Source organism: Myodes glareolus, chromosome 8 (assembly GCF_982192425.1).
Source record: "Myodes glareolus chromosome 8, mMyoGla1.1, whole genome shotgun sequence".
NCBI lineage: Eukaryota > Metazoa > Chordata > Mammalia > Rodentia > Cricetidae > Myodes > Myodes glareolus.
The window spans coordinates 5,796,263-5,819,816 of NC_142033.1; the positions used below are offsets into that span (position 1 = coordinate 5,796,263).

Here is a 23,554-nt window from a genome sequence, read left to right on the forward strand (position 1 = left end):
TAGAAAGCAGACACTTGTGGACAGAGATAAAGACCAATCAAAGGGTTTGCTTCAAAGGAATGTCCCGTTTTCCTACCAAATGCAATGAAGAAGCGCTGTGTGGTTGTCAGAGGCCCAGCATCCTCTCTTTACTCTCAATGTCCTCCTCACGCTCCCACGGCCCAAAGCTAGAAATGCTCCCTCAGAGACCAACAGCGGTTGACGCATGCACAGCCGCTCCACGGTGCCTTGCAGTCCCGTGTCTCCAGGCTCGTCTGGACTCTATTGACAGCTGAAGAATACATTCCAGCTCTCCGGCTGGCTTTTCCAAGCGTGGAGCTTGAGCTGCTGCTGAGAAATCTAATTACTCCTTCCTTTCATGGTAAAATCCAATTACAACCTCTCCCATGGTGAAAGCCAATCCTTTAAACACAAAAAGGAGGCAAACAGAGGGTATGTGTGTGTTCTTCTCTGTGAGGTGGCTATGCAGACAGGACACAGGGACCTTGCTAGGGACAATCACCACAACCTATTGCTATCCGCTTGTTATACCTTTGCCCCTCAAAAGCAAAACATATATATGTGATACCAGGAATTTGAGGGAATTTTCTAAAGATCTGCTAGTTACGACAAAGCAAATTTTGAGCCAGCATCTAGTCCCTCCACACATACTTTTTAATTCAGAAAGATGACTTTTCAGAGCTGAAGAGATGTACAGCAGCTAAGAGCACTGACTGCTCCTCCAGCGATCCCGAGTTCAGCTCCTAACACTCACAGCTGGTGGCTCACAGTCAACTGTAATGCCACCTCCAGGAGATCCAACACTCTCTTCTGGTCTCAACTGGTACTTACAGACTAACAGAAATACACGTAAATAAAAATAAATAAGTTGGACTTTTTTGTTTGTTTGTTTGTTTTTTGAGACAGGGTTTCCCTGTATAACCATCCTAGCTGTCGTGGAGCTAGCTCTTGTAGACCAGGCTGGCCTCGAATTCACAGGGATTTGCCTGCCTCTGCCTCCCGAGTGCTGGGATTAAAGGTGTGTGCCATCACCTCCCAGCCAAATTGGACTATTTTTAAAAAGATGACGTTCCCTGTTGAACTTGGAATAAATCGAATAACTTATTTAGGCCAAGATCTGTTTCTGACATCCTTAACGCTGTAGCTGTAGCTCAGACTGTGAAAATGAGTGGAGACAAGCTTATTTACAGAAATGTGGATTTTGTACTTGCTTCGGCAGCACATATACTAGAAATGTACATTTTATAAGTACTGTACATAAATATTTATAAACTAGCTAAAATAACAAAATCATTTATTCCATTCAAATCTCTACTACTACAACCTAATCGCTGGAATGGGTCTAGTATCCCTGTTTGTAACTTGCAAAGAAAAGAGGTGGCAAATGTTGGGAACAAGCCTTCAGCCCACTACTGGGTTTTAAAGAAGGCAAATGGAATACAGCATGAGAAGTGGTTACTTTTCATAATAACATAAACATTACCCTAAGTGCCGTCAGTGCCGTCAGAATCTGTTCTGCATGGACACGGACACACACACACACACACACACACACACACACAGAGAGAGAGAGAGAGAGAGAGAGAGAGAGAGAGAGAGAGAATAGCTCTAAAATCAAAGCCATGTTTCTGTATTGATTCACTGTGAGCTGCCAACCTACTGAAGTGATATGACAGAAATTCACTGAGAGGCAACCTGAGATTCAGAAGCAAAAAAAAAAAAAAAAAATCATAAGAATTTACTTTATTTACGCAGTGGAAGCCTGTAGCTGGTTTCACACCACCACGCTGGCCAAATACTCAGGCTGTGCTGTCACACTGGAGCCATTTGTAATTCTGGAGTGAGCCGTTGGTTCAGTGCCCTCCACCAACCTTTCATTCGCCACCCAACAACTCTGAGTTAACTCTCTCCCTGCATCAATGCAACATTCTGTCACATTCAGAAAGAACAAAGCCCCAAGTGTCTTCCATTTTCCCCTCTTGCCCCTAGCTCTAGCACACACAAATACATTTGAAGACCTAACCCTGGAGTCCAGCTTAATCTCTCTGTACATCTTTCCAATCATTTCCTAAAACGTGGAGAGAATAAAACACTAGGAATTTGTTTCAATGGAAAAAAACTTCTAGTTTGGACCTCAGTGCCTCCATTCATCTTTATTCAATGGTTTCCTGACTGCTTGTGGCAGGGTCGTCAATATCTACTCTGAGCTGAAGACGTGAAGTGATCCATTTTTCTCTGAGTGTTTTGTTATCATTTGAGGTTTTTTTCTTGGCAAAAATGTAAATCCATGAAATCTAGATGTTGTTGTTTGTTGTTTCTTTGTTCCCACAAGAGACAGAACGCCAGCCTCTGCTTACACTGTGTTTTGGTTCTTTGTCGTGGCGTTTTTCTCAAACCCTGTGCGTCTATAGAGTGACTGTTAAGGTCATGTTGGAGATGTCTAATTCACGCCACTGCCTCCAGCACCGTGAGAGCAAGGCTAAGGGCTCCAGAATTTATATGCTAGTACTTGAAGGCAGTGGGTGCATATTTTTGTGTTATGAAGCCAAAAATAATTGTCATCCCCCCCCCGAAAAAGATTCCCCTGTCCACTATTAATCATCCAAATTGTAAATTATATTTACATTCAGCTAATTGGACCCACTCTTTATTAGATAAAATGTTATGGGTCCTAGGACAAAGCAGAGTGTGAAAAGGGGCTGGAGATAAGTTGAAATTGAATGAGCTAAGTAGCTTTGAAGAGGTCCAAGACAAGGCGTCCCTTGCTATATGAGATCTGAAGATATGCAAACCCATGGCTCCTGTATTTTTATTCAAAGTTGTTATCAATCCAAAACACAAAAAGGAAATGATGATTCCAGGCAACAAACTCCAATCTAAGATCTTGAGGAGAATCTCACTGGAAGTTATTTACCAAAGCATGGGAAGCTATGGAGAAGCTACAGGGCTCTTAGGGACAAGGTGGGCAAAACTGAGTTTGTAAATAAAAGGGGAGGAAAGTTCTCTGAATCCAGAGAAAGCCATCGCGAAGGACCAGGACACTCAAGAAGGAGCACAGCCATTTGAAGGAACTGAAAAATACAGGTTCTCGCTTTCTCCACCCTGGACTCCTCCTTTCAGGGTCCCTGTTGGCTGAACCCAACAGAAACTGGGTCAGAAAGTCTGTTGATCCATCCCTGGGAGAGAAGGGTGTGGGTGTGGAGACACACACAGACAGAGACTGTGTCAGATGTGAGGGAGACACCCCTCCCCAGAGTGGGAGGCACACAACGAACAGACACGCGGCGGTGCAGTTGTGAAACAGCTGAGATCCAGCTGGGAACCAGCTGTGCTTTTGTCTCTCTGGGTTCTCTCAAAAGGCAAAAGTAAACCTCAGCCTCTCCCCTTTCCCCAAGAAATTCTTCAAACTAACTCCAACCATAAAGCTCCATAGGATTAGTTGCCTGGGCACTTGTGAGTGATGAGCTAGGTTATATCACTAGGCAGACAATCGGCATCCTCAGAAAAACCGTTGGCCTTGACAAGTCTACAGGAGACACTTCCACCATGTGCTAAGTCCTAGAAGGGCTCCTTGGAATAAGTGTTTTTATCCGTAGCTTACACAAAAGACAAAACCTTCTCAGAGCACACCACAGTTCCCAGAGAGGCCCAGTACCATGAGAATCAGGCTACTTGGAACTGTACTTAGGTATTATTTGCTGTTTTCCTTAATCCTGAAAGAGAGCTCTCTCAGTGAATTATTCTTGGTTCATTCACACAGTTGAAAGCACTTGAAATCCCTCTAAGCTAGAACTGAACAACTGACTTATTAATGAAACGGACAATTTCCACTGAAGCCAGCGGCTTTATTTTATAGTCATAGAATTTAACTAATGAGAGAAATTCAAAGAAAAGCAGTCAGATGAGAAGGCCAGAACCAGGCATCCAAAGGAGGAAAGCTTGGTGGTGGTGGAAGGGGAACTAATGGGAGAAAGAAGATAGGGTATCTGACCATGGCAGGAGCCAGCCTTCAGGCGGGAACTGCCTTGCCTTTAGCAGCATGAAGTGCATTGCCTGTTTTATTAAGCCCCTATAGTATCACAAGTGTGAGGAGCATTCAGGGGAGGCTGCTGAGAAGCACATGTGATATCCATGAGGCTGGGAGTTTGTGCAATGTATGGAGCCTTCTTTGTAAGATAAAGGAGTCACCATCAGGTTCCAAACTTTGTGTGGTTCCTGTGCAAATGAGGGATCTGAAACTGGAAGTTCTTGGTTTTATGATCTGTCCCTTAGGTAGCTAGCTAGATGATAGATAGATAGATAGATAGATAGATAGATAGATAGATAGATAGATAGATAGATAGATAGATAGATAGGAAGGATAGATGGTTGGTTAGATAAATGATACATGGATAGATGGATGTGAAGGGGGCGCAGTGCGATTGGTAATTAATGATCCGCCAGACTAGCTTAATACAAATTATACAGCTTTAATAAACAGAAAGAAGACTTACACCAGAATCCCAACGATCCATCCAGACCCAGGAGCCAGGCGAGAGAGAGCTAGGGGAAGCGCACCCGCCAGGTTTTTAGGTAAATTTTTGCCTTAGGGCAACACGCCCCATAGACAGAATGTGATTGGCTGAACTCCCTTATCATGGATGGATGGATGGATGGATGGATGAATGATAAATACATAAATAATGATAGATAGATAGATATAGATAGATAGATAGATAGATAGATAGATAGATAGATAGAGCTCAAAAATATGCAAAAATACTGTTGAGCAGTAAATAACACAAAAATGAGGAAAGCCTGCATTCACAGAGAAAGGGGAAACAGGGCAGATGCCGTAACCAGAATTGAGAAAGGTTAATATGACCAAAATTACTTCCCTAATTACACTATGAGGCAGAGCAAGATGAAGCCATTCTAAAGGCAAATCTTGAGGGAATCAACACGGAGAGTCTGGGCCTCGTGGCAGTGGGGATGAGACACAGGGGATTAGCGTGTGGTAGCAAATGAGGGCCTCTGAGAGATGATGAAGAGGTGTGTGTGCAAAGGCCTTCATTGCAACCCTACCCTGGAAAACCCACGGGATTCTCTGAACATAATTAAAGTAATCCCTCAATAACAGGCCCCAGAAGACAGTGACTGCCCTCATTTCTTCTGAGTGAGAGACGGGGGGTGGGGAGGTTGGGCGGGGCCTTCAAGGATGTCTTTGAAAAGCTCCCATTGGGGTGACCAGAATGGGAACAGTGGCAAAAGTGCACATTGGCAAAGTGAGGTGCTGGACAAGTTTTCCTTGGTGGGCGATGCTGAGGACCGAAGGTGTGAGGAGGAATGCCTGAGTGTCACACAAGGAGGGTGCTTACCACATTACCTGGCATGAGGCATTAGCTACTATTTATGTCGGTGAAAAGAAGGTACTCTTTCAATAAAATTATACTTCAGGAAACACAATGAATACTAAGAAACTCAACTTCCATTTCCGTCATCTATTACTGAATGCTAATATATTGTTCCAAAATGGAAGCCCTTGTATAACATCGAAAGGTTTTGTGAGTCAGGGATCTAGTCTTACTGGGTACTGACCTGGTGAAGAACTATCACTCACAGGTCAGTATGTGTTGTCAAGGACACGTAAAAAGCTGAAATCATTAGGACTGGTAAACGGCATTCAATGACATAACAGCCTAGGACAAGTGGCTCAAGGCTCCTGAAACAAATGTTCTGAGAGGGAAATATTAAATTTTTGTGACCCGGATCCAGAAGTCTGGACCATCACTTCTACCTTAACCACTCAGTCAAATAAGTCACTGAGGACAGCCCAGATTCGAGGACAGAAACAAGACTACATTCAGTAAGAAGAGCAACCAAGACCTTAGCACCTACACAGAGAAATGGAAGACATAGTCTCCAGAGAGCTGAGCATAACCGCCTGGAATACAGCTGGGGTCTGTGGAGCTTTGCTTCTTAGTAGGACCTTTCTTTCTGCTGCCAAGTGTTTCATCTGGATATTTGTTGTGGTGACACAGACTGGCTGGACAATAGGGCATTCTAGATATTTGGGATTCTAAATGGCTGGCTCCCGCAGAAAGGCCTTACCTAGAGCATGAGTCTAGCTGGCATCGTTTAAAGTTTCAGCTGAAGTTGCCCATCTGGCAGGAGCCATGCCGTTCCTAACAGAAGGAAAAGGCTCCTTCTCCTTCTCTTCCACCGCCCCGCATCTTCCGCGTTGCTGGGTCTATGACCGTAAATAGCGGTGCGAAGGAAGGAAAGAGCTGAAGAGCACTGGGGACAAAAGGATTCCAAATCTGTGAGTCGTTAATGACCGGAGCTGTTAAGCCATTTTCTGCCTTGGAGCGTTTCAAGAAATGGAAAGGTTCTCCATTGTCACAGGTGTAGGGAATCCCTGACGGCTAGATGCTCTCATTTGAGTCTCCAGGGAAAACTCTTCCATCCCTGTCTTATAGATGAAGTAACGGCCTGGCCAAGGTCTCTGGGCCATGGGGAGACAGCTCCGGTCTGAAGCTCAGATTCCACTTCCCGGCCAACCCTTCCTTCCAAACGTGCTGCGCTGAGCCAGCTTGTAGATTTGGAGAAGAGTTCCCATCATCTCATGTCAGTACACAAAGTATAATTCCACATATGCAAGATTGTGTCCCTGTCTGCATCTCTCATGTCTAGAGCCTCATCTGCTCTTTCTGAAAACAAAGTCTGCATTTGTAGAAACAGCACACTAAATCTGACTGTCTCAAAACAAATGATTTTTTTCATGTATCCCGGAATAAATGGTACTCATCATCCTGAGCAAGGACGTCATGGTTTTCATTTTCAGAGGACTTTGCAGGCGTCAGCAAATCGAGCCTCCGCCGCCTTCCGTGTGGTGGTTGTTCTCACAGCGTCTCATTTCCTACCATAGGCCTCACTTCTCTACACAAATCCGTGCATTCAAGTGAGAGCCCACAGGCCGTGAAATCATTCCCATCAATGTGCAATGCGACAAACACAGTGACCCTGGCGAGGCGGCAGGACCAGACACTTCTCCCAAGGACAAAGAACACACTAGAACTGTCTCCTGCTTTCTAGTATGGGACAAGCAAATATTCACCATTGGTTCACTAGTGTATCCTCTTGGATCATTTCCACAACACATTAAACATAAAATTTGGAAGTAAAGAAAAAGGAAAATGCATTTCCCAATGAGTCTTAACAATTAGCATACACTGAGAAAATAACGTATTTTTGGATACCAGCAATCATAGATATATCTTATGTATTCCCCCTGAATTTACTACTTATTTAGTGTTTTTACATTTGCTCTTAGCTCCACATATGAAACGCTTATTTCTTTTTAATTTTTAGCCTTTGGGAATTTCACATGTGCGTACTTTATTTACACCCTTTCCACCCCTTCCTCTTCCTCTCCACTTTCCCGTTCCCCTAGTGAAATATTTATGTTTGATGCAATAGTCAAAATATGTTTTAGAGAAAAGAGCATCTGGGGATTGTGAAATGTATAGGGTTACCTCTGGTTTTACGATAGAACACTACAGTTGCAGCAGAGCTGGAGGTCCCTGGCAGCTTGTGTCTTTTCTCGTCGTAAGTGGATCACGTTTTATAGGGACAAGACGAGGTAAGACTGAAATAGGTTTCCGTTCAGATGTGGGAGACTAGTAAGACGACAGTCACACTAGAGTGGACAATAGCCAGCTAGCGTTTGTGAAACCATCCGGTAGTCGTCCTGAAGGAAGCCCCCACGAATCTGACGCTGTCTCCTTGGTTCACAGGTCCAGACAACATGACGCCTGCACTGTTCTTCCTGTACCTCCTGGGGACTGCAGCTGCGATCCCGGTAAACACCCTTCCCTTCTGTGTTATCGTTCTCCCTCCTGACTCTGCACTTGGGAAAAAACTGTTCTTGACTTGAGGTGCTGAAGCAGGAAGATCCATCTGAGGCCCCAGCTGAGCCTAAAAAGACCCAGTCCCAAGCAAAGACACCCCCACCAAAACGATCCTTCTAGTATGGCTTTGGATTCTTTGTAATTCCAATTTCATTCCTTATTGTCCAAGAAGTAAATTCATAAGTAAAAGAAAAAAAAATCAAGATAATATACTTGAAAAACATTTTCCCAAATAATAAGGTAAAATAACTATGCAGCCGAAAATGTTGACTATCATCTTATTAGACAGAGTACCCAAACAATTGTGAGGGAGAATAAATTGTAGATCTGTGAAAAAACAAAGAATTTAACAGGTATGGCATAGCCATTTTCCTCCATTATTTTCTTCAAGATCAAAGGCATGCTGTCTGATTTCTGAGACTGAGACTCTCTCCTGATACTCCATAATAATAAAAACAGGACACAGTGTAGTAGAACCGTTTACGCTATGGTAACCCATGGCTGCTACCTCAGCTCTAGGCTGTCCAGGAGAGTATGCTCCAAGTAGGCATGACTAGAGTGTCCTCTACTTCAGCACCAGCTACAAATAATAAAAACCACTCTATGCAAAAAGCCATGTCAGCAGTTTCGGCACTAAAGGCCTGGTGATCATTTCTGATATCATCTTTCATTAACCCACTTGTGCTGTCTGTTTTTCTTCATCCAATGGAAGAACCAACCTCCTTTAGACAACATTGAGCCCTCTACTCTAGGCTAATGGGAGCCTAGAATGGGAGCTGCTTCCAGACAGCAGAAAACAAACTCCATGCCTCCCTGATCAAGCAGTTCATAAAAAGAAAGGGTTTATGATGAACACTAAGAATGATGCTGTAAATTAGCTGACGGGGAGCAGTCCAGCTGACATTATACACTGTACTCTGAAGTTAGAAAAGTGGGGTGAAGTAGCACAGAATTCGCACAACACTGCTTTTTCCTGAAAATATGCTTTCCCTTCGGAATGGCCATGCTTTCAACTTTGTAAACAGACACCCAGAGTCTTTGAGCCAAACGTTTGAAGACAATCCCACATATAGACACAAGCCAGATGTTTCCTTTCCGGGGTGATTTATCATAAGCAGACCCAGCCAGACGCTGAAAAGCTAACTACCTTCTCAAAAGACTGGCCAGCGTAAAATTTTGCAGAATTTTTCCAACCCTGGTCGAATTCTTCAGCAACTAATAGATTCTGTGTGATCGAGAGATTCCAAGCAGACTCTCAAGAGGGCAGGAGAAATAAACATAGATGGTGAAATGGTGAAATAGTGAAACAGATTTCAATTACCAGAAAGAAAATGAGCTGCCACACTCGTGTGCATTCCATGGAGGTAGGAGAAGCAAGAAGGTACAGGAGAGAGGCAGGGAAGGAGAGCAGGCATCCAGCAACAGGCCCAACCTCCGCCTCCATTGCCTCTCCATGATGCCCTGGGGAAGAAGAGACTTGCCAAATCAGATTCCACTTCTCCTTCTCCTCTATGCTTCAGCTTTTTTCTAATCATTTTCAGTGTCAGTCCGCTTAGTTGAGAAGGAGGTGAGATGCAAAATAGCAAGCAGATCGTAACAGATCCTGCAGCCACCTCTCTTTCTTTACCAACACTGTCGGCACTAACGGGCCTGCTGGTAGGTGAGAAGACACTGACCACAGAGCCTGGGCTCTATGCTATGTCCCCTGCGTACCCGCAGGATCTCCGTAAAGGGAAACACCTGCATCCAACACTGACAGTTCACGTGTCTTCATCACGGAACGTAACTGTCGGGAAGACTAGTTTTCATGTGGGAGCTCTGAAATTTACAAAATAGTTTATGTTCATCCACTCAGTCTCTGTATTTCTGCTCGCTTTGCCAGAGGAGGTGGAAGGAGAGAAGACAACAACTTGTGGAGCCCAGTAAAGATCAAGGAGCAATCAAGGCTTGAAGGGAGCTCTCCCTCCAGCTCTGGTTACCCAACTCCCCTTCTGTGCGCCGCTGCCTTGAAGGGAGACCTCCCTCCAGCTCTGGTTACCCAACTCCCCTTCTGTGCGCCACTGCCCAGCTCTTTGCTGAGGTCTCTCATCTTGTACGAAGCCATTTGCTCTTGCTGAAGTTAGACTCCTCAGTGGCTGCTCCCTACCAGGCTCCATGCCCTGTCTCACGCAATCTTTTAATTGGTTCTAAATTAAATAGCTTGTTTAGGCAAAGGTAGCCTGATGGCTTTTAGTAAAAGCCAATGGGACCAAGAAAATATATATTTAGCAAAAATCTTATAATCTTTTCTGTTAATTTTCCATGCGAACCTAAAAGCAGCCAAGGTGCTGTTCAGTGCTATATCCAGGGGTTAATTTTGTTTTTCTCCAACTTTGTGTCAATTAACACTTTCCAAAATCATAAAGTATGTATGTTTTTGTCAAGGTTAAAAATCCCAAGTCAAGAATAATCATTACTGAAGTATCTTCTGTTTCATTTTTAGCCAGTCTTTGTATATATAGCCTTTCATAAATTTGACTATAATTCTTCAATATAACAATAGATTGCAGGCATTTGCTAGTGGCCTAGGCAATTCTAGAAACTGCCGTTCATTCATGTCACCAGCAAAGACTCCAGCACAGCGATCCTGACAAAAATACCTCATGTATTTTAAGCTGGCATCTGTCTGTTAGTGGCACAAAGTCTTTGTCTTTTTCAGACAAATGCAAGGTTTCTCTCTGGTCATGTCAATCCAACTACTGCAGCACTGGTGACACCCGACGATGCCGCAGCCCCCAGTGCTGGGGTTGAAGCTGCAGCAGACATAGAAAACCATGCCGACGATAAGGTAAAAGTCACCATATTAGTGTCATCTCCTTGGTTCTCCAGAGAATTTCATATAAAAGCATGCTTAAAGTTTAATATATTCATTTCTCAGTTTAATTTTGTAAGTACAGTAATTACATGAATTGTCTCTAAACACTGGAAGTTATGGGGATTAATGAGTGTACTTACTCCCTATAGTTAAGTGCTAATGTAAAATATTTCATTTTACAAAATTGAAATTCGGGATAAACCAGTGCTTTAGAAGGTGAAGAGCGGCACAGATATGTTTAGATGATAATGCATGGAGAAAGAAGAACGGTTACTTAATGTTAACTTTATAGCAGGAAATATGAATACCATGTCATTTGTTTCAAGAATAAACTTTTGTTCTTTTAAGGATGAACAGCCTTCAGCACTGAAGTCAGAAGAGGAGAACCGTGAACAGTCAACAGAACAGGACAAAGCCTCCAGCCACGAGGAGGACCTCAAGGATGAGGAGGACGGGGATGGCGATTTAAGCGTGAATTTGGAATATTCACCGACGGAAGGAGCAAGCGATGCACAAGACAGTACAAGTGAGCCTCCTCGACAGGAGAAGCTCCTAGAGAGCACCGAGTTCCCTGCTGTTGCGTCTACTTCCTCTGTGGATTCCAACCGACAGGCAAATGTCACAAAGGGGGAGGGAAGCCAAGAGCAATCTGAAGGGGACGCGAACCAGCAACTGAACAAGAACAGCCAGCATAGCCAAGACTTAATGGATGAAGGAAGCCCAGAACAAGATCCAGGTGCTCCCGATGAAGAAGAGGAAGAAGAGGAGGAGGAGCCAGGAGACGTTGGTGCTCCCAGTGATAACCAGGAAAGGGAAAAAGAACCTCCCGAGGAGCAGCCTATCAGCAAGCAGGAGGGGAACAGTGACCAATCTGATGAGCCCTTAGAAGAGTCCAGTCAACCAACTCAATTAAGCAAGACGGAGAAGAATGGGTTTGAGCAAGGAAACCAAGGGCAAGAAGGTAACTCCAATGCAGAAGAGGAGGACAAGACAGCAAGCAGCGCGAAGCACATTCATCATACAGAGTGGCAGGGCCAAGAAGGAAAAGCTGTCCTCGAACCTACTGGTAGCCAAAAGGACGTGGATGAAAAGACAGTTTCCGCAGAACCTAACGATGGTGTTGCCGTCCTGGCGTGGAATCACGGAGCCAGTTATGATGGCAGCAAGGATGACTCAAAGCATGGTACAAGTGATGACTATTTCATCCCAAGCCAGGAGCTCCTAGAGGCTGGGAAAACGGATCCCCTTTCCTATTACCTCAAACGTGTTGAGCAAGCAACAGATGAGAATGAGAAAGTAGATAAAAGTGAGGCTGGAGACAACCAAAGGGTAAGACTGTTTACCGTGATGCTTATCCAATCAGTTAGCCAGGAAATAGCCGCCACCGATCTGTACGCTCTAACGTCCTGCTGTGTGTGCTTCACACAGAACATTCCTAAGATACAGGGCAGGCTGAGCATCCCCCGTGTGAGGTAATGGACCAAAAACACTGCAATTATGTTCAGGCCCTGCAACATGTGCATATACATAATGAGATATCTTGAAAATAGAATCCATGTTTAAGCACAAAATTTGTTTGTTTTACACTCTCTATGTGTTTATAGCTTAAGCATAATGTCATACAATATTTTGGATGTGACTGTATTTTAACTGTAACCTGTCACATGAGCCCATGTGTTAAATCTCTGCTGTTGGTGCCACGTCAGTGCTCAGACAATAACTGGATTTCGGAGAATCTCATATTTCAAGTGTTCAGATTATGAATGCTCACCTTATGCAATCATGTATTTGTCTATCTGTCCATCACCAAACTGAGAGCATACTCTGTTTGAGCCCCTCTTATAAACAGATCTTTGATTTGAGTGACAGTTATTTGAGAAGTACAAGGAACAATGAAAGAGAAATGTAAATATTACGTAGGAAAGGAAAAGAAGCTTTAAAATTAATTAAATTTGTTTTTTAAAAAACTTCCAAGGATTATTTCAATTGGGAGTAAGGAGCGGGGACATTTATTTTGTCTGGGATTTGCTAAAGGTAATAAATCCTGAACACATCCAGTTTGCCCTTTGAATCGGCCGAGTAGATTTCTATGGCTTAGGGGGCTTAGAAATGCACAGTCGAGTTGAACATCCCTGCAGCTAGCTGGAAAATTCTGACAGACCTGAAGAAGGGGAGCCATAGGCAGTTGCAATTCTGCTGTCTTCAAAACTGGGGTCACATTGGTCCTGCTGAACCACTGCATCCATCAGAATGTCTCCAGCATAAGCAGAACCGGCAACGCTTGTTGAATTATCCATAAAAGTTAAAGTACTGCTTTAAAAAGCAAATACATGCCCATATGAAAATATGGAAATTGCAGCAGGGAGAAAAAGAAAATTTTGTTTTCATTTGGCTGTTTAATCACTTGGGACTTCCAGGAAAATTCCCAGCAAACTGCCTGCCGCTCCCCACCCCCAGGAAAAATTGACCCCATCTGCCTCCCCCAGAAGGAACTGACCCCGTTTGGGGTGGCAGGCAATATCAAATCCCAAGATCTTTCTTGCCATTCTAAGGTAGAAAGTTTATTACACCTCAAACCCTGCTAAGAAAGTGTTATCAACACGTCCACAGAGGTCACTGATGGACTTCTGTCCTTGTGACAGAATCCCAAGACAATGTTGTGGGGACAGTGGTTTGGACCCAACTCCAAAGTGGTGGTCTTTCCTCACATGGAATGGTTCTTGCTATCCCTCTGTCTCCTTCTGTCTCCCTCTGCAGGTGCACGGGTTTCCCTACTGAGAACAGAGCATGCACAGCTCAGTGACTGTGTGCACAGCTCAGTGACTGCATGCATGGCTCAGTGACTGTAGGCACAGCTCAGTGACTGTGTGCACGGCTCAGTGACTGCATGCACGGCTCAGTGACTGTAGGCACGGCTCAGTGACTGTAGGCACAGCTCAGTGACTGTAGGCACAGCTCAGTGATGACTGTATACCCAGCTCAGTGACTGTATGCACAGCTCACATGTGCATAGTATGACAGAGGCAAATCACTGATCTCTTGATCGCACTGAAATTCTGTTCTTGTTTTCAAAGGCCAAGAAAGCAGACAGCTCGCCAATTGTTGAACCTTCAGATGAAGGCAACTCGAGGGGGCACAGTGCTGGTGAGTGGATGCTTCGCAAACTGCAACAGGTCCAGGGAGGGATGGAGTCTGTCATCTGGGTTAGCATCCTTTTCCGTTCCGATCCAGAAATCCATGTTCCCAATCTCCCCCAAGGAAATAGTCTATTAAGTGTTGATATTTCTTGAATGTGTTTGATAAACTGTGGGTTAATGTGCTTGCAAACTAAAGGTTCTGTTGAGCTTTTACACAAAGCTATCTTTATCCTCCCCATAGCCCCAACATCAGTTTTAGTTCTGAGAAAGACTGATTCTGTCGCTTGCTCTTAAATCCATCCTACTCTGACCGCAAACATCTTTAATTTCAACAAAGTTAAATTCTCCTGGCTTAACTTCTGACCTCTTTGCACATTGTTTTTCATGCACTTCAGATTCTGACTGTCTTAGGCAGGGCCAAGGAGAGCCATTGCCCTCTTCCAGCTCCGATACAGCCTGCCGCAAGGAGACATCCAAAGCCCCGTACACACGTCTGAGGGCAGAGTCCATCCACATGTTAACATCGGTTCATGTGCTTTCCAACGTCTTCCTCCTGCCTTCGCATTTTTGAGATCTGGGTTTTCTTCTCTAATGAGAGAAAGAGAAGCTAAGCATCTGGATGACGTCGTGTTTAATATACAACTTCTCTGTGTTTATACTCCCTTTCCACTCTTTCCTGTTAGATTCCTGCATGAACTTCCAGTGTAAAAGGGGACACACTTGCGAAGCAGATCAGCAGGGGAAACCCCACTGTGTTTGTCAAGACCCAGAGACCTGCCCCCCTGCAAAAATCCTCGACCAAGTAAGTATTCTGCACAAAAATCCTCAAGATAGAAATAGTTTGTAATTTAATCTATTATCTAAGTGGATGCACAGTTTATCTAATATTTGAAGTAATATTGAGTGGGAACATACCAGGGAAATCAAAGTATTTTTATTATGCCATGAAAAGGATTAATAGCAGGGCTGAGGAGAGAGCCCAGCAGGCGAGACCTTCTGTGCAGACCTGAGGACGGGGGTTCAGATCCAGCACCCACATACATAGGTGGGAGTGGCAGAGCCCTTGTAACTCCAGGATTCTCAGGAGCCTGAGGTGGGGATTGCTGGAGCAAGCTGACTAGCAAGACTAGTGGTCCAGATGCTCTCTGGGTTCATTTGAGAGATACCACCTCAGCAATAAGATGGGGAGAGGTCAGCAAAGACCCCTGACATCAGCCCAAGCCTCCCACACACAAATACCCATACCTGTGTGTGCATAATGGGTGCAGACACAGAAACACAGACTGTAGTGTGAACACTACACCCATAGCACATAAAATATTTAAAATTTAAAAGATAGTGAGCAGGCAAACTTTTAAATTCATTCTGTCCTGGTAACGGTCAGGACTACAGTCTATGGAGATCTGTCTGTCTGGAGTTAAACTATCACCATGGGTTTACCTTGGTGCCAAATCAGAAAATTGGTTTTTTGTCTTGTTTTGGGTTGAGTTTTTTGTTTTTTCGAGACAGGGTTTCTCTGTGTAGCTTTGGTGCCTCTCCTGGAACTCACTCTGTAGACCAGGCTGGCCTCGAACTCACAGAGATCGGCCTGCCTCTGCCTCCTGAGTGCTGGGATTAAAGCATGCGCCACCACCGCCAGGTCAAAAATTGGTATTTTAGTAGACTCTGTCTGAGCACATGATTGGCACAGCACAGTCACCAGAGAGACACTCTGTGAGTTCTGGGGATACATTCTCCGGCGACTACTCCGCCCCATCACTTCTCCGTGTTTCCCTTGCCTAGGTTTGTGGCACTGACAACCAGACCTATGCCAGCTCCTGCCACCTGTTTGCTACCAAGTGCCAGCTGGAAGGGACCAAAAAGGGGCACCAACTACAGCTGGACTACTTTGGAGCCTGCAAATGTAAGACACTGACCACTTCTCAGAGCATCATTTCTGAGTGGGCTTGGGGTGACTTTTGTGCCTCTATGAATTTTATATATTATACAAACAAAAGAGTTTATATAGTTATGAAGTCAGTAGGAAACTAAGCCAGCTGAGGAATTCCCAGGCCTTAATCACAGGAGACTCTGAGTCCACGAGGCTGCGCTGGAACCATAGCTTTGCTTTGCTTTTTGTTTTTTTTAAGAAACCTAGACAATTACAAGTCTCCCCACTGAGTTCAGAGGCACCATTGTAATATAGACATGAAAGACGGGGGTCTTATGAATTACTTACCTTCCTCCCAATTTCACTTAAGTCTTTGCCAAGAATTATACTGCAGTAGATTCTTCCAGAAGTTGTAACGCCATCCTCCTGCCCCAGGATTTTCTCAGTTGTGTTGGGCTCTCCTTGCAGATAAGTAGTTCCACACTCGTACAGACCCACTCGTGTTTCTGCTTCTCCTCCATTTCTACACGCACACACACACACACACACACACACACACACACACGAAGGCTGCTATGTCACTGGGTTCTCTTCATTTGTCCCCACACTCAGAAGCTTTGCGCTGAAGCAGTAGCCACAGTGTTGAGGCCCGGGGAGACAGTGACGGGCTGAGCCCTTTAGGCAGTCGGTGTCTGATGTGGGACCACCTGGAGACAAGTGTGGGGTTCTCCAAGTCCAGATTTGTCTTGTGGTTTGCTGCTGCAGAGGGAGCTCTGCTCAGCCTTTTCCTCTGCAGCTAATCAGCAACCCACTTGCCCTCCAATTCCAAATTCCTGGTCCCTGGATTCACAGCACTAGTTCTCAGCTCTTTGCTGCATGTCAGAATTATTCTGGGATCTCTTAAGACAACCTGACACCCAGAACCCACCACAAGATCATCAAGACTTTCTTTCCATAGAAATTGTCCTCTGCTAGGCATAGTAGTATGAGTGTATCATCTTGGCACATGTGAGAGTGAGGCAGAAGAATCCCAAAAAGTATCCAAGCACTTTTGGCATTTAACCGGTATGTTGTGAAGACATACTAGGAGATTCTACCATGTTTCCGGGAGTCAAGCCCACCATAAGGAGGAAGCAGGGGTTGAGCTTCCCATGACGAAAACTTGTCCCTTGAAGTATGCTCACATCATGTTCTCTGCTCCTCCCAGCTATTCCTGCTTGTACGGACTTTGAAGTGGCTCAGTTTCCCCTGCGGATGAGAGACTGGCTCAAAAATATCCTGATGCAGCTCTACGAACCGAATCCCAAGCATGACGGTTATCTAAATGAAAAGCAGAGAAGCAAAGTAAGTTCCACACTGTGCTAGCTGTGCGTCTGTCTGCCGGGCCCGAGAGGGGAGGTGTGGTGAGATCACACTGGCTTGCACAGCAGCAGAGTCTGGTCCCCTCTTTCTGCATCTGCTTAGCCTGCATGCATCAACATTCTGCAGTGGTCATCATCCATGCCACAACAGCCAAACTGCCCACCTTTTACTCAAAGGGCAGTAACCTGGAAAGCGTTCCTTAGGCTGCATCTACAGAAAGCTAGGATCAAGCGAAGTTAACTAATTCAGCACTTACGTGATCAGCTTTCCACGCTTGTAACAAATACCTCAGACAACACAACTTAAAGAAGAAAGGTCTCTTGGTTCACAAGTTTTAGAAGTTCTAGACTGTGACCAATGTTGACTGTGTTGCTTTGGGCCTGTGTTGAGGTAGCAAATTGTGTCAGGGATTATTCACTTCATGGTGGAACAAGAAACAAAGCAAAAAGGCAAATGTGCTGGGCTCCCCACATCCCCTTCGAGGGCATGCTCCCTTATGACCAGGAAACTTCCAACTAGGCCCTACTTCTGAATGGTTCCACCGCTTCCTATGAGTGTCATGGGCTGGGGACGAAGCTTCTAACTCATGGCCTTTGGGAGACATTGTATCTGTGATAAAGCAGGCTCAACGTGTTTAAATCTAATATTCTCACCCTCATTGACCAGGTACAGATTCTGCTATAAGGGAAATTAACTACTCATAATACCAGCAACACGCTAAGGTTTAAAAGTGCAGAACATTAATTCCAGAAATTTCAAGAGAAGATTCTTTCATCAGGTAGTTAGTGAATGTATCCCAGGTGCCAAAATTGACCCACATTCTAGAGATACCGTGATGGACACATCAAACTTCCACCTAAAAGCGTTATAGATTCAAGGCAAGGAGACAGATTACTATATAAAAGTAAGTTCATGTGTGTGAACTGTCTGGCAATAAACTAAAAGTTTATTTTACTGAGTCGTTTTAAAACAAAATAAAGAAAGGAGGGATGGAGGGGAGAGAAGAGAAAGGAAAGGAAAAGAAGGGAAGGGAAGGGAAGGGAAGGGAAGGGAAGGGAAGGGAAGGGAAGGGAAGGGAAGGGGAGGGGAGGCTGCTGTGTTGATTAGAATCCATTTCATCTGGGTCAGGCTTTGCATCCTGGGCAGGTTTTCCTCTGCCGTATAGTTACCCTTTAAGTAAGATTTAACAAGTGATGATTCTGAGACACTTACCTGGTACTCTGACAGCCTTCTGCCTTCTTAATCTCAGGTCAAGAAAATTTACCTGGATGAAAAGAGGCTCTTGGCTGGAGACCATCCCATCGAACTTCTCTTGAGGGACTTTAAGAAAAACTACCACATGTATGTGTATCCTGTGCACTGGCAGTTTAATGAGCTGGACCAGCATCCTGCAGACAGGTAGAAATCCTTCACCTCCCACCCCGGGACACTTCCTGGTAATGATATCTATGTGATATAGAACTCCAGACACCATTGGGAATGTTTCCAGCTTCATTTTCAAACACTAAATACAAACCATTGTGGTTAGGAATCTAATTAAAAATCACTTAGAAAATAATGGAAGACAGAACCAGCACAGTTTCTGTATTACCATACTAAGTTTCCTTATTAAGTTTCTGGGTTGCCCACAGAGATGCCTTCTATTCTCATTCTGGAACTAAATCCATAAGGTAATCTCGCTGGCTCAACTTGGGTCAAATACCACCTCTGGGAAAATTCCACGCTTGCCGGTGAGTGAGAGCCAGCTCGCACAAGCCCGACTTCCAGGTGCTCATATAGAGACTGGGATTGGATGATGCACAATTCCCAGCAAAGAGGAGAGTCTCGGGCACCACAACTTGTTCTTGCCCTCAGCTTTCCACTGTGTACGACTGAGTCACTTGGCATACACAGTGACCTTGTAGAAGAAAATGCCCTTGGTGTTCAAGACTTAAGTCCTCATGGGCAAATCTGGCAGTTAACGGGCTGTCATTGTCCTCTTGCAGAATCCTGACACATTCCGAACTGGCTCCTCTGCGAGCTTCCCTGGTGCCCATGGAGCACTGCATAACACGCTTCTTTGAGGAGTGTGACCCCAACAAGGACAAGCACATCACCTTGAAGGAATGGGGCCACTGCTTTGGAATTAAAGAAGGTAACTTCGTTATCAAGAACAATGTCTACTTCCTCAGATAAATGCTGAGTCTTGTGGCTTAATAGCAAGATCCTACTGTAGCGGTGTGTGTGCGCGCGCATGTATGTGTGTGTGCATGTGTGTGTGTGTGTGCTTGCACATGCACAGGCCTTTAATTGCAGAACTCAGGAGGCACAGACAGATATATCCCTGTGCATTCTAGTCCAGCCTGATCTACATAGTGAGTACCGGGACAGCCAGGACTACATAGAAAAACCTCGTCTCAAAACAACAACAATAATAACAATGTAAAGAAAGCCTAAGTAACAACACTAAGGTTGTCTTCTGACCTCCATGCACACATATGCATGTACACACACACACACACACACACATCAGATGCTTTATGGATACATCTAAAAATACATACAGATGAGCATACAGTCAAGCAGCAAGAAAAGACAGACAGTCCAAGGTCAGACTTCCCCCCAGAGGTTGTATGTGTGACTTCCACCATAAAATTCTTCTTCATGCCCATGTACAATGGGCTGGAATTAGCAAGAGCCGAGAGTGTCGGGACTGAGTCCTTTCACGCTCTGCAGAAGACCGCCCCTGGTGCTCTCAACCAGCCTCTGTGAATAAAGCCGGCCATGAGCCCGTTTCTCTGAGCAGCTCCTCTCCTGCGTGAGCTGCTACATGACATAGAAAATCACCCCCAGATTAGCAGTTGAACATCTCAGTTTGCCAGGGTCAGGGGTCTAGGAATCACTTTCCCAGGTGTTTCTGGCTTAGGGTCATGTGATCAACCTGGTAGGCGGTGCAGAGGTTACCTGCAGGACCTGCTTCTAGTCACCTGACTGTTTATAAGATCCTACCAGGTGGTGCCACCTACCCTTAGTAACCCAAGGCTGAAGTCCACATCCTTCTGCCATGCTCTGGTGGTCTCACAGGACAACCCTGCTCTCATGTGGGGAATATGGGCCAAGGGGGATCGTGGGAAACCATTTTGGAAACTGTACTATATTAGTACTGACAAACAAGCTATTAGACCCAGACTGATATAAAAACAATCAATTTCCTTTCTAACATCTATTAGCCAAGCAGAGTATTTATACAAGTTCAAATACATCCCCCAAATGGTTAAACCTGTCTTTTCAACTCCCTGCTGAAAAGACAGAGCATCCCCAAGTGCAGCTGAAGCCCACTGTTATCAACACTAGGAACTCAGCTGGGCCAGAGCGTTTTCCTTTGTCCTCTTATGGGACTTGGGACTCAAAAGACCTGATAAAAAGGAGAATTTGAATTAAGGTCATTCATTTACTTAAGGAAAAGGAGTTTTTCTTCTCTGTTTCCTTTGCAAAGCATCTGGCAGTTCTTCTAGAGTTTGCCTGCCCAGGCTCTGCGCTGGGAGGAGCAAGAAAGGTCAGAGCCTGGTGACTTGCAAAGCTACTAATGGCCCTGTTTGTCACTGTGGTCTGGCTGGCATTACACTATTTTGAAGCTGGAAAAGAATTATCACATACTAAGCCAATAAGGCAGTCATTAAATGTTCTGTTAGAATAAGCAAACAAGTTATCACTTTGGGAAACCGCGGGGCAAAGCAAAGAAAGAATGCCACTTTCTTCCCTGTGAACACTACTAAGAGCACAGGAGGAGACAAACTTTACCAGCATTTCCCAGAATTCCAACTGCTTGTGATCTAAACTAGCTATGCTTAAAGGGCACCGCCCCGCCGTTAGCCAGCTGCGGGCGTGCCGCTTGCCCTCGGTCACTGTCTTCGTTGGTGGTAATAAAGAAACTCAGAAAAGTGGTGGGAGGGTCCTCGTGATGTTGACACCATGTGTCGAAGTCAGGGTTTCAGTTATATGGTCAACACCACGACCTAAAGCAGCTTGGGGAGAAAAAAGTCTATTTCATCTTCAACACTCGGGTCACAGTCGTCACTGAGGGGTCTCAGGGCAGGAGCCTGGAGGCAGGAGCTGATGCAGAGGTCATGGGGAGAGGGGTGCTGCTTACTAGCTTGCTCCCATGATTTTCTCAGCCTGCTTTCTTATAGAACCCAGGACTACCTGGCCAGGAGTAGGGGTTCACCACTCACAGTGGGCTGGGTCCCCACAGGCTTGTCTACAGGCTAATCTGATGGGAGCATTTTCTCCCTGAGGTTCCTTCTCAGATGGCTCCACCCTGTGTCAGACTGACAAAAGCCCAACCAATGCACCATCTATGGCATCTATTCACATCACTCTTAGGGAAAAAAAACCTTCCAAGTGAAACTAGTGGGGTAAGTCAGCCCACACAGGGTCTCCTGAGCCCTTTCAAGACTTTACTCCAGGGGTGTTGGGGTGTCATCAACGGAGAGTCCTGTGGTTACACTGCAGAGCAAGTAGAGAATGGCTGAGAAAGCTGTGGTAAATCCAAGAGCAGATAAGAACCTGACTCAGAAGTGGTTGTGGGGAAATAAGTAATGCAGCCAAGGCACCTTAAAATAGAAACATACTCTCATGGGGCAGGTTTGGGGTATAAGCGGGCAATGTCTAGTAACAGCAAAAGGAAGTAAATAGGCCTTGAGCGAGGGAGCCATCGGCTGAGGAATCTGGAGAAGCCCCGCCTTGGGCCAGGCAAGGTAGCTTGAGGCACTTTTCCTCTGAGGCAGGAAACACAACAGGAGCAGATTTGGGGCGATGACAACTTCCACTTGGACACACTGAATTCTTAACACTGACAAGACAAATACGATTCCTAGCTCAAGATATGAGTCATAATTGCAAAAGAATGTGGAAGAGAGTTATGGGTAGCAGAATTCTTACCTCAAATATATATGGGCCTGAGTTTATCCCTAGCAAGAGAAAGAGATCTGGGCATATAGGAATTAATCAACGCTAAGGAAGAGAATTATTATGCCAACAAAATTTTATTAAGTTAGGGTCTATGATTGAACACCAAGGCATCACACATGTAGATAACACATACTGGAAAAGGGGTTCAGAAAGGAGAATGAGCAGTCCCCTCAAAGGAAAGAATGAAGGAAATTCTATGTCAAAGAACGAGCTACTAAGGGAGGGGACTATGCAGACTGCAAGGAAGACCAAAGCAGAAGACATTCACGGGTCCATTGATGTAGAAATAGGGGTGTCCAGGCAGTCCTGGAAAGGTTACATGATCCAGAGCAGTCTTGTGTGCAGCAGAGGAGGCTGTGTCCTTGGCCATCCAACCTGATCTGCGCTGCGCCTAGACGCTTACCCTTCCTAAGGCACCTTAGTGTCCTTCATCCACAGCACTTCTTGGCCTGGTCCTCCCATTACCTGACCTTGGTGGTTCTCAGCAGTACAAAGGATTCCAGAAAAGCTGCCTAGGCATCCACATGATAGCTGTCCACCCCAGGGACTCTGACTCCAGAAACCAGAGATGAAGCTCAGAGACAGCTTCAAACATTCACACGATGTGAGAACCACTACCCTGCCGTCTTTGGCTGGTTTTGCACACCCACAACTCTTGCCTGCCTTTCTCTTTCCAGGTGATTTTCTAAGAGTGCATCTCTTTTTTATTTACTTATCCATTCATTTACTTGTTTATTTTTACAGAAGACATAGATGAAAATCTCCTGTTTTGAATGAAGATTTGAACGACGCGCAACTTCCCATCAGCCTCTTCTGCTTTAACCACTTCTCAATCCATGCAGCCATGACACTATAGATTCATATTTAGCAAAATGTTTGTTTGCATGTAAGAGGAGACAATGATAGTAACTGCTTGGTGGTGATATACACATGTACTAGGCTTTCGCGTTACCTTAGGAAATATAACTTTAACATTAAGTAGGGTCAGTGTCTACAAAGGACTGCACTGCCTGGGAACAGTTTAACTCACAGTAATGTCTCTCTGCATCTACTTTTATAATTGGCAATTATAAAACATGAAAAATGTGTTAATATTGTCCATACACCTTATGCATGCGAAGGATGCAGGAATTTGCTCTTCTGTGGTTAACGTGCCTCATGTTCAGTATCTTAATGCCTAATAAAGAATCTGTAAGCCCTCAAATGTCTGCACAAGTTGATTTCCAGTTATTTATTTAAACAATTAAATGTAAAAGACCAACCTAGGCCATCTGTTAAATAGTGCTTGCTTCCTGCTCAAAATAAAAAGTGCATTTAAAGACAAGACTGAGATGTTTTCCATAGCAAACAAATTGCTACAAACTAATCATGAGTGTCCTTTGTCCTTATGTAAGTTCCAATGGGGGTGTTGAATTCAACTGCTTTTTAGCGGAGTGCAGTTTAACACGTGGGTGACTCTACATGGCTGTAGCCAGCCAATTCCCATTTCTGT

The 23,554-nt window shown here is 44.8% G+C and overlaps 1 protein-coding gene across 1 annotated transcript in view; it reads left to right on the plus strand.

Moving 5' to 3' along the window:
- Positions 1 to 23,266, plus strand: part of Sparcl1 (SPARC like 1) — a 29,761-nt gene extending 6,495 nt beyond the window's left edge. Inside the window, exons 2-11 of the mRNA XM_048427457.3 lie at positions 7,776 to 7,840; positions 10,588 to 10,716; positions 11,092 to 12,072; positions 13,818 to 13,887; positions 14,564 to 14,682; positions 15,663 to 15,783; positions 16,958 to 17,094; positions 18,362 to 18,510; positions 19,098 to 19,246; positions 22,807 to 23,266. Coding sequence (XP_048283414.3) covers positions 7,787 to 7,840; positions 10,588 to 10,716; positions 11,092 to 12,072; positions 13,818 to 13,887; positions 14,564 to 14,682; positions 15,663 to 15,783; positions 16,958 to 17,094; positions 18,362 to 18,510; positions 19,098 to 19,246; positions 22,807 to 22,835 — 1,938 coding nt within the window. The 5' untranslated portion in view covers positions 7,776 to 7,786 and the 3' untranslated portion in view covers positions 22,836 to 23,266. The remainder of the gene's footprint in view (positions 1 to 7,775; positions 7,841 to 10,587; positions 10,717 to 11,091; positions 12,073 to 13,817; positions 13,888 to 14,563; positions 14,683 to 15,662; positions 15,784 to 16,957; positions 17,095 to 18,361; positions 18,511 to 19,097; positions 19,247 to 22,806) is intronic.
- The last annotated feature ends 288 nt before the right edge of the window (positions 23,267 to 23,554 follow it).